The 11726-nt window shown below is 42.6% G+C and overlaps 1 protein-coding gene across 1 annotated transcript in view; it reads left to right on the plus strand.

The window, feature by feature from the left end:
• The window catches only part of ALG8 (ALG8 alpha-1,3-glucosyltransferase), a 32951-nt gene extending 21975 nt beyond the window's left edge, over positions 1-10976 (plus strand). Inside the window, exons 9-13 of the mRNA XM_068264805.1 lie at positions 5307-5446; positions 6350-6489; positions 7952-8049; positions 9062-9134; positions 10612-10976. Coding sequence (XP_068120906.1) covers positions 5307-5446; positions 6350-6489; positions 7952-8049; positions 9062-9134; positions 10612-10846 — 686 coding nt within the window. The 3' untranslated portion in view covers positions 10847-10976. The remainder of the gene's footprint in view (positions 1-5306; positions 5447-6349; positions 6490-7951; positions 8050-9061; positions 9135-10611) is intronic.
• The last annotated feature ends 750 nt before the right edge of the window (positions 10977-11726 follow it).

The raw sequence follows: 11726 nt of genomic DNA on the forward strand, positions 1-11726 counted from the left end.
TTCCTATACTGCCCTGGCATTTTAGGGGCCCTAAACCGCGAGGAGTAGTCTAGAAAACAAATGCCTCAAAATGACCTGTGAATAGGACGTTGGGCCCCTTAGCGCTCCTAGGCTGCAAAAAAGTGTCACACATGTGGTACCGCCGTACTCAGGAAAAGTAGTATAATGTGTTTTGGGGTGTATTTTTACGCATACCCATGCTAAGTGGGAGAAAGATCTCTGTAAATGACAATTGTTTGATTTTTTTTTTTTGATTTTTTTTTTTTTGATTTTTTTTTTTTTTTACACACAAATCAAACAATTGTCATTTACAGAGATCTTTCTCCCACTTAGCATGGGTATGCGTAAAAATACACCCCAAAACACATTATACTACTTCTCCTGAGTACGGCGGTACCACATGTGTGGCACTTTTTTACACCCTAAGTACGCTAAGGGGCCCAAAGTCCAATGAGTACCTTTAGGATTTCACAGGTCATTTTGCGACATTTGGTTTCAAGACTACTCCTCACGGTTTAGGGCCCCTAAAATGCCAGGGCAGTATAGGAACCCCACAAATGACCCCATTCTAGAAAGAAGACACCCAAAGGTATTCCGTTAGGAGTATGGTGAGTTCATAGAATTTATTTTTTGTCACAAGTTAGCGGAAAATGACACTTTGTAAAAAAAAAAAAAACAATTAAAATCAATTTCCGCTAACTTGTGACAAAAAAATAAAAACTTCTATGAACTCACCATACTCCTAACGGAATACCTTGGGGTGTCTTCTTTCTAAAATGGGGTCATTTGTGGGGTTCCTATACTGCCCTGGCATTTTAGGGGCCCTAAACCGTGAGGAGTAGTCTTGAAACAAAAATGACCTGTGAAATCCTAAAGGTGCTCATTGGACTTTGGGCCCCTTTAGCGCAGTTAGGGTGCAAAAAAGTGCCACACATGTGGTATCGCCGTACTCGGGAGAAGTAGTACAATGTGTTTTGAGGTGTATTTTTACACATACCCATGCTAGGTGGGAGAAATGCCTCTGTAAATGACAATCTTTTGTAAATGGACAATTGTGTGTAAAAAAAAAAATCAGAGTTATTTCTCCCACCCAGCATGGGTATGTGTAAAAATGCACCCCAAAACACATTGTACCACTTCTCCAGAGTACGGCGATACCACATGTGTGGCACTTTTTTGCACCCTAACTGCGCTAAGGGGCCCAAAGTCCAATGAGTACCTTTAGGATTTCACAGGTCATTTTTGTTTCAAGACTACTCCTCACGGTTTAGGGCCCCTAAAATGCCAGGACAGTATAGGAAGTACACAAATGACCCCATTTTAGAAAGAAGACACCCCAAGATATTCAGTAGTACGGTGAGTTCATAGAAGATTTTATTTCCTTTAGATTGTAAGCTTGCAAGGGCAGGGCTCTCACCCTTTTGTGTCATGGAATGTTATTAATTCAATTGCTTGCACACTGTTAGACATTTATACATTTTAGTCATCCTGTTAAATCAAATTGTAATCAGCAGTGCTGTATCTTGTATCAGTGTTCATATTTTCATGTATATCATTGTCTGTATCATGTATCCCTTGTTTGTTTTCTTACATTGTACAGCGCCACGGAATATGTTGGCGCTTTATAAATAAATTAATAATAATAATAATTTTTTGTCACAAGTTAGCGGAAATTGATTTTTATTGTTTGTTTTCACAAAGTGTCATTTTCCGCTAACTTGTGACAAAAAATAAAATCTTCTATGAACTCACCGTACTACTAAGGGAATACCTTCGGGTGTCTTCTTTCTAAAATGGGGTCATTTGTGGGGTTCCTATACTGTCCTGGCATTTTAGGGGCCCTAAACTGTGAGGAGTAGTCTTGAAACGAAATTTCTCAAAATGACCTGTGAAATCCTAAAGGTACTCATTGGACTTTGGGCCCCTTAGCGCAGTTAGGGTGCAAAAAAGTGCCACATGTGGTATCGCCGTACTCAGAAGTAGTATAATGTGTTTTGGGGTGTATTTGTACACATACCCATGCTGAGTGGGAGAAATATCTCTGTAAATGGACAATTGTGTATAAAAAAAAAATCAAACAATTGTCATTTACAGAGATATTTCTCCCACCCAGCATGGGTATGTGTAAAAATACACCCCAAAACACATTATACTACTTCTCCTGAGTACGGCAATACCACATGTGTGGCACTTTTTTGCAGCCTAACTGCGCTAAGGGGCCCAAAGTCCAATGAGCACCTTTAGGCTTTACAGGGGTGCTTACAAATTAGCACCCCCCAAAATGCGAGGACAGTAAACACACCCCACAAATGATCCCATTTTGGAAAGTAGACACTTCAAGGTATTCAGAGAGGGGCATGGTGAGTCCGTGGCAGATTTCATTTTTTTTTGTCGCAAGTTAGAAGAAATGGAAATTTATTTTTTTTTTTTTTTGTCAGTGTCATTTTCCGCTTACTTGTGACAAAAATTAATATCTTCTATGAACTCACTATGCCTCTCAGTGAATACTTTGGGATGTCTTCTTTCCAAAATGGGGTCATTTGGGGGGTATTTATACTATCCTGGAATTCTAGCCCCTCATGAAACATGTCAGGTGGTCAGAAAAGTCATAGATGCTTGAAAATGGGAAAATTCACTTTTTGCACCATAGTTTGTAAACGCTAGAACTTTTACCCAAACCAATAAATATACACTGAATGTTTTTTGTTTTTTTTTTAATCAAAAACATTTGTCCACATTTTTCGCGCTGCATGTATACAGAAATTTTACTTTATTTGAAAAATGTCAGCACAGAAAGTTAAAAAAATCAAATTTTTTGCCAAAATTCATGTCTTTTTTGATGAATATAATAAAAAGTAAAAATCGCAGGAGCAATCAAATGGCACCAAAAGAAAGCTTTATTAGTGACAAGAAAAGGAGCCAAAATTCATTTAGGTGGTAGGTTGTATGAGCGAGCAATAAACCGTGAAAGCTGCAGTGGTCTGAATGGGAAAAAAAGTGGCCGGTCCTTAAGGGGTAGAAAGCCCTAGGGCTCGTTTCCACTAGTGCGGCGTGCGTCTCGTAGACGCACGCCGGCACTGAGCGGGTGGGCGGGATCGCAGGCGATTCCCATCAGCCGTGCCATGCACGGCTATGGGAATCGCAGCCTCCGCCGCGAATTCTGTGGGGGTTTCCGGCCGAATCGCTACTGCAAGCGATTCGGCCGGCGGCGCCGTTGTCCCCTATGGCAGAGTTTCCCCGCGCGATTTGCCTGCGGGGAAACTCTGCGGATTCGCGGCCGTTTCCGCGAGAGTGGAAACGGGCCCTCGGTCCTCAAGTGGTTAAAGAGACACTGAAGTGAAAAAAAAATTATATTATGATTTGTATGTGTAGTACAGCTAAGAAATAAAACATTAAGATCAGATACATCAGTCTAATTGTTTCCAGTACAGGAAGAGTTGAGAAACTCCAGTTATCTCTATGCAAACAAGCCATTAAGCTCTCCGACTAAGTTAAGGTCCGTACACACGCCGGACTTTTGGCAACGACGGGTCCGTCGTTGCCTCCCGCTGGGTGGGCGTGCCAGCGACAGTCCGGCGTGTGTACGCTCTGTCGTCAGACTGACACGGCTGTTTCTGAGCGATCCGCCGGGCGGATCGCTCAGAAACAGCCGTATCAGTCTGACGACAGAGCGTACACACGCCGGACTGTCGCTGGCACGCCCACCCAGCGGGAGGCAACGACGGACCCGTCGTTGCCAAAAGTCCGGCGTGTGTACGGACCTTTAGTCGTGGAGAGGGCTGTTAGCTGACTTTTTTATTATCTCAACTGTAAGTGAACTGTTTACTTTTTCTCTGCTAGAGGAGGGGTCATTACTTCACAGACTGCTCTGAAAGACTCATTTTAAATGCTGAGTGTTGTGTAATCTGCACATATTATAGAATGATGCAATGTTAGAAAAAACACTATATACCTGAAAATAAAAGTATGAGAATATTTTCTTTGCTGCTAATCTTCTAGTAATTATTCATAGTACACAACCAATTCAGTATATCATATATTTTTTTCGCTTCAGTGTCTCTTTAAGCATCCTTTAAACAGTGTCCTCCAACCCTGTCCTCAAGGCCCACCAACAGTGCATGTTTTGTGGAAAGCCACAGAGGTAGATAATCAGCTCTGCTGAGACACTAATTGCCTAACCTGTGAATGTTTGTGGTTTCCTGCAAAACATGCACTGTTGGTGGGCCTTGAGGACAGGGTTGGGGAACTGTGCTTTAAAGAGAACCAGAGATGAAGCAACCTCATGTATTTTACCTTATAAATCAGTGGGAACATGACAGTAAACACCTAATCTGCTCTGTTGCATTGTTCTCTGTTTAATTTGCCTGTTATCACCTCTAAGATAAGAATCCCGACTAAGCAGTCGGTCTGGCTTTGCTACAGAATAATTATAGCTGAGACTGTGTTCTTTGCTGTCTTCAAGTCCAAGCCTGCCCCCTGCTGGCTTTGCTCAGGAATCATTATAGCTGAGTCATTATAGCAAAGCCAGACTCAATGCTCAGTCCGGGATTCTTATCTCAGCTAGATAACAGACACTTTTAGCAGTGAGGATGGAACAGAGAGCATGGTAAATGTTTTCTCTAATGTTCCCACTAATTTCTATGGTAAAATACACAAGGGTGCTTCGTCTCTGGTTCCCTTTAAAGGACCACTGTAGCGAGAGGTATGCGGAGGCTGCCATATGTATTTGCTTTTAAGCAATACCAGTTGCCTGGCTATCCTGCTGATCCTCTGCCTCTAATACTATTAGCCATAGACCCCGAACAAGCATGCAGCAGATCAGGTGTTTGACATTGTCAGTTGTGACAAGATTAGCTGCATACTTGTTTGTGGTCCTTTTTTCAGGTACTACTGCAGACAAAGAGATCAGCTGGGCTGCCAGGCAACTGGTATTGTTTAAAAGGAAATAAATATGGCAGCCTCCAACGCTCACTGCAGTTGTCCTTTTAAATGTGGCAGATTGCTGGAGAGGAAGTTACCAGTAGGCACCTATGGTCGCACCCAAAACCATCATGAATTAAGTTTTTGGGTGACTGAATCTAATAAATATACATGGCTTAACTCCTCTGACCCCAATTCTAAATGACTGGGTTGTAATTATTCTTCAGGGATTCTCACCACAGGGCTGCGCACAGGGAAGGCCACTTCCATATATTGTGCCTATCCGTGGCGTCCTCTACTGATGGCTATTGGGTAATGCATTATGTCGGTAATATCCCGGAACAGGACTGTTATCTTTGTGTCATGTGGCCTTTGTGACATTGCAGGTGTGAAGATGAAGCTGCTGGACGCTTATGCCATCCAGACGGGATCCATGACTGGCGGTATGGTGCAGGAGTTCCAGCATAACGTCCTTCCGTCGGTCACCCCACTGGCCACCCTCGTCTGCACGCTGCTCTCCATTCTGGTAACGGACATATTTACAGGAGCTCTGCGGAGTGTTCCTTACTGAGAGTTCTAAAGCCAGTAGAAAACATCACTGGTCTCCCAGAATGCTCTGGGGGGTGGGTCAATTCTGCGTCAGTGTGAGCGCGGGGCTACATACCAATATATAGATGTAGGAAGTGTTTCTGATGCTTAGAAAAGGATATTTAAAGCAGGAGGGACAGCCATACCATCACAGTAAAAAACACACACACCACACACACCACACACACACACACACACACACACACACACGCACTTATTATTATTATTATTATTATTATTATTCTACAGGTGAGTAAATAAATACTTGTTCTACTTGCATAACACATGGATTGCACTGCCCACATTTTGATTTCAGTGAATTTTATATAGTAAATAAAAGAGAACTGTTCCTGGCATTTTCCATTTTATTCCCTCTGACTTCTTGATGTAATTTCTTCCCTTATTTATTTTCCTCCCCTAGAAACGGCACTGTCCTATATCTAGCTTGCTTTGTAAACACATGTGAGCACAGAATAGATCAGATTTCAATCAGTGAGGAGCAGGAATGTGAGAGGGGTGATGACGAGCTTCCTTCTCGTGGATAATGAACCATATAGAGCCAGGCTGATTGAGATATAGATTTATTACAGCAGAAACAGTTTTGATTAGATTGGAGTGTTTGCAATGCAGGGCCAGGTTGCAGACTGTATAATAAGCAGAGCAGTGGCTACAGTAAATGGAATTTGATTTTATGACTGACCATCCCATTTCGTAAAGAATCCTACAATGTCACTACAGTACCTCTTTAAATAGGTGTTCCATGTTTGGCTTGTACAAAAGCTGCACTGGCGGGTCTGCAGTTTAGTCTTCCTGTGACTCTGTGTTTTCTGTTGTGTTGCAGCCGTCTGTGCACTGCCTGTGGGTGAGGCCGCAGGCCCCTCAGGCTTTCCTCCGCTGTCTGATCCTCTGTGCTCTCAGCTCATTCATGTTTGGCTGGCATGTTCATGAGAAAGCCATCCTCCTGGTCATCCTTCCACTAAGGTGAGGCTTCTTGCAGTACGTGGCATGTGTACATCTTCTAAGAATGGACAGATCTATGAGATCTTATGCTAGGTACAAATGATACAATTTTCTGTCAGATTTACCTGCTAGATCAATTAAAAAAAAAAATTTCTCTCCAACCTGTCCGATCTGAGCTTCGATCAATTTTCCAATCGACTTCCGTTCACTTTTATGGAAATCGATCAAAATGCTGATCGGACATGTTGGAAAAATCGATCTGGCAGGTAAATCTGCCAAAAATTGTATCGTGTGTACCTAGCATAATACATATACAGTAGATTTTTAAATGTGGTCGAGCAGCACAGTGGCGTAGTGGTTAACGCTCTCGCTTTGCAGCAATGGGTCTCTGTATTGAATACCTGCCATGGTACTATCTGCACAGTTTGTATGTTCTCCCAGTGCCTGCCTGCGTGCGTTTCCTCTGGGCATTCCTGTTTCCTCCCACATCCCAAAAACATACAGATAAGTTAATTGGCTTCCTCCTAAATTGGCCCTACACTACAAAACATACACTACACGATACATACATAGACATGGGAAGACTATGGTAGGGACTAGACTATGAGCCCCTCTGAGGGACAGTTAGTGACAAGACAATATACTCTGTACAGCGCTGAGGAAGATGTGGGCGCTATATAAATGATGATCTTTTAAAGATCTGTACACATGCACAATCACTGTAGCCGGGCGTAGTTCTGTTCCCGATACATTGCATGGCCTGGGTGGGTAAGTGGGTAGAATTGGCCATGGTAGGATTACTTTGTGAGCTCCTCCTAGGACAGTCAGTGACATGACTATATGTAAAAAGAGAACCGAGAGCCCAATATAGTGTAAGTCAAGACAGTTGGTATAACGGAAAAGAGTAAAGTGTATACTCACAAACCAGGGTTACCTCCAGGCAACCACTGTATAAGCAGGTGAGGAGATTGACCTGTCCGCACTCAGGATTAAGAAGTCGCTCTCTGTAGACGTGAAGAAAAAGGGGTATCCCCCCCTCCACCAGGGGTGGATGTATAACGTATTGCAATTGGAACAGAGGTGCCAAAAGGATAAGATCAATTTTTAAAAAAGCTTAAAAAGTGCTTGGGAGGCAGTGGTGGACTTACCTCCTTTAAGCAGACACAACAAGCTGTGTATTCAACAAAAAGGATATATTTATTGGTACACTCCAAGGGTTAATTCACTTGACTGTGAATTACCCCTTGGAGTGTACCAATAAATGTATCATTTTTGTTGAATACACAGCTTATTGTGTCTGCTTAAAGGAGGTAAGTCCACCACTGCCTCCCAAGCACTTTTTAACCTTTTTTAAAAAATTGATCTTATCCTTTTAGCGCCTCTGTTCAAATTGCAATAAGTGACATGACTATGTACTCTGTAAAGTGCTGCAGAAGATGTCAGTGCTATATAAATATATAATAATCTGTGCCTTGTGTTTCAGCATATTGGCGGTCCTCAATGCAAAGGATGCTGGGATATTTCTTGTTTTAACCACAGCTGGTCACTTCTCACTCTTTCCCCTGATCTTCACAGCACAAGGTAAAGAGGATCCTGTGTTATCTGGGGACAGCTGTGCATGTCGCCTCCTCCTGGTGGGTTGGTGGTGCACCAATGCTATTCAAAGGACACTTAAATCATCAGTTGGGTTGTAGATTGTTGGGGAATCCAGTATTTCATTAATTACACAAGGACCGCATGCCACGTGATTCAGGCACATGTGGTAACGGGTGACACGGGGGGAGGCAGAGGAGTGGCCGGGAGTCGCACTAGCGGACAGGTTAGAATTTACAGAGCCCGGGGCGGAGGGGAACTAACATTTGTTGGAACAGGGGCTTGGGAGTCCATTGCGTACGTTGGTCATTCGCATTATCGCATGCTGTTACTGGAATGCACATCGACATCATGTGACCGAGATTTTGCTTCCACTGTCTTAATTTTAGTTTTTAAAGGAGGCTGCCATATTTATTTCCTTTTAAGCAATACCAGTTGCCTGGCTGTCCTGTTGATCCACTGCCTCTGCCAGTGTTCCAGTGCTAATAGTTTTAGCGATCGAGCCTGAACAAGCATACAGCAGATGTTTCTGACTTTATTGGCAGATCTGACGAGATTAGCTGCATGCTTGTTTCTGGTGTCATTCAAGCACTACTGTAGCCAAAGAGATCAGCAGGATAGCCAGGCAACTGGTAGTGTTTAAGAGAAAATAAAACTCACTCACTCACTCACTCGTATTTCTGTAGAACATATTCAGTTGTTTCTAGTATTTTTGCTTTCAATAGCTGGTGTGGCACGGGACGAGAGTGTACACCCATCTCTCTGAACGACGTGCACCTTTTCTGGACGTTGCTTATGCTGCCCAGTCGGCGGGGCAAGCAGGGTGGGTGTGGGCCAGACTTGTACATTGCTGCGGCCAATCAGAGCTGGGCATAGGCAGAAGGAGGCGTGTGCGGGATGGAGGGACACACTTAAATACATCTGACAGCTTATTATTGTAGATGGTATGATGATTTTGATATCTCTCAACTGCAGCGTATTACAATTTTTTTTTTTCCAGAAATACCTCTTAAGATAATGCTGATGATCACGTTTACAACCTTCACCATCAGTTCATTGAGGGCCTTATTCAGGTAATCAGATAAGGGTAATTTTCTGACTAAGCAAAATCTAAACTTTCCATGTGCAAAAAACGGCGCTAGAGTGGATGAGGATGGAACAGCAGCAGCCCCACCCCTTCTTTTTTTTGGGGGGGAGGGGGGAGAGAAAGCCCCTAGTCTTGCCCCTCCCCTTTACCAGCTTTTGTAGGTTGTCACTTCCTGAGACAGCATATTTGAATGACTTCTTTATGAACTATAAGATAACTGAATATAACATCATGAATACATTTTCTTAGTTTTTACAATATTACTTTATACATTTGTCAGTGTTTGCCCATTGTAAAATCTTTCCTTACCCTGACTTGCATTATAAAATTTATCACAGATGGTGAAATTTTTACTGCTGGCAGGTGCATCTCTGCGGAATGTTTTGTTGTTCCATAGTGAGCAGAAATAGCACCTGGTCTTGCAGAATGTGAGGGGTAGTTCTGCATAACTAAACAGCCTCGACTTTGACATGATTAGGAGGGTGGGGTTACGTACCAATATGCACCAATATACAGTATTGGGCCAGGCAGGATATTTAACATAGAAGTGGGTATCCTGATTAATTTACTGCATTCTTCTGTATGTCTATTTCTTTAAAGTTCAAGTCAAAGAGGAACTGTACGTTCCTCTTTAAATTGAACCTTGAAGACTGTTGTCAAAAAGTGTAAAATTTAAAATGCTTGTTTGTGCATATTAATAAAATGCACATTTGTTCCCGAGTAAAATGCACTATAAATTACTTTTTTTTTTCTGTCACTTACAGTAGGCAGTAAAAATCTCACAGATTTTGGACTAGTCCATCTCCTCGTGGAGGAATCCCAGGGTTTTCTTTTATTTTTGAAAGCGTTTCTGAATGGCAGTTGCTCAGTCCAACTGCAAAAATAGCGTGGAAATGGGGGGTAGCCAGCTGGCATTTTTATATAGATTTTCCTTGAAGTGCTTTTATAAAGAATAAAGAAAATAGTTAGGTTTTTTTTTTTTTTTTTACAGCCTACTGTAAGCTATTAGCAACATAGGAGAAAAATAATTTATAGTGCATTTTCACTCTTATAAAAGTGTTTTCAATGTTACAATTGTTTGCAATAGTGGTCCTTTAAGCGCAAATGAACTGATAGGATAAACAATTGTATCTATTCTCCTACTCCTTAAAATGACTTTTAGATATTTCACAGTTTTATGTTAGTTTTAAAAACTAAAAAAGCAGGTTTGTTTTGTTCTCTGCTCAATGAAATAGTCTTTCCCATGTCTGAGTGCTAAAATATTATACTTTTTTTTTTTTTTCTATCCCCTGCTCTCAGAAGACCAGTTCTCTGTCAGTAAAGTGCTTTATGACTGTAATTCCTTGTCATTGAGGGGTGCTTCTCTTTTAATAAGAAAATGTTTTGTGTAATGATTACATCATTTTTTTTAAACTATTTAATGATAGAATAGCTTGTAATTCTGATTCTGTGAACTCTTGCAGGAGAGAAGGGTGGTTGTTGCTGAACTGGATGGAGTGGCTGTACCTGTGCAGTTTGACGCAGATAGTGCTTCTGTGCGAGTTAGTCTACCCCTACACCTCCTGGCACCAGACCCTGCCCTTCCTTCCTCTGCTGCTGATTTCGTTTTTCTGCTCGATGGGCGTGGCCTACTCCTGGCTCCGGCTGTACATCTCTGAGCTCTCCTCGCTTGCTGCAGCTCGCAAGGAACACCAGTAAACGTCCCCAACATTTTTCACGACTTGTGTAGGACACCGGTGGACCAAAAATGGGAGAATTTTGCTAAAAGAAATTATTTTTATATCATGTAAAGATGCACTTTTTTGTACATAAACTAGAGTTGGTAATAGCTGGTGGTCTTGTGTTTTTTTTTTTTTGTTTTTGTTTTTTTGTGTTTTTGTTTTGTATATGCATTTTATACGTTATTTTAGTTGATTGTCTTGTTGAAACACAAGTCACAAGGCTTCTTTTGTCGAATCAGGGAAATTGGGTGGCACCATAGACCCGAATATAATTGGTGCACTGTCAAAGTAATTTGGGTGGTGGGAACTGTGGCGGTGACTCTGGCTGGAGTTAGGCTGTTGTATAACCAAATTTCAGGGATCGATAGCGGAGGTGCTGTGGTAATGGGTGCTTGGCTATATTATAGTTGAGCACCAGCTGGCTCTAGCAGTGTGGCTGAGTGTTAAAGGGACACTTAAGTCAAACAAAAAAAATGAGTTTTACTCACCTAGGGCTTCCAATAGCCCCCTGAAGCTCTCCGCTGCCCTCGCCGTCTCCCTCCGATCCTCCTGGCCCCGCCAGCAGCCACTTCCTGTTTCGGTGACAGGAGCTGACAGGCTGGGGACGCGAGTGATTCTTCGCGTTCCCAGACACATTAGCACCCTCTATGCTGCTATATGGTATATGATATATGCTATAGCAGCATAGATGGCGCTATTGTGGCCAGGAACGCGAAGAATCACTTGCGTCCCCAGCCTGTCAGCTCCTGTCACCGAAACAGGAAGTAGCTGCCGGCGGGGCCAGGAGGATCGGAGGGAGACGTCGAGGGCACCGGACAGCTGCAGGGGGCTATTGGAAGCCCCAGTGGAGTAAAAAT

This window comes from Hyperolius riggenbachi, chromosome 2, assembly GCF_040937935.1.
Source record: "Hyperolius riggenbachi isolate aHypRig1 chromosome 2, aHypRig1.pri, whole genome shotgun sequence".
NCBI lineage: Eukaryota > Metazoa > Chordata > Amphibia > Anura > Hyperoliidae > Hyperolius > Hyperolius riggenbachi.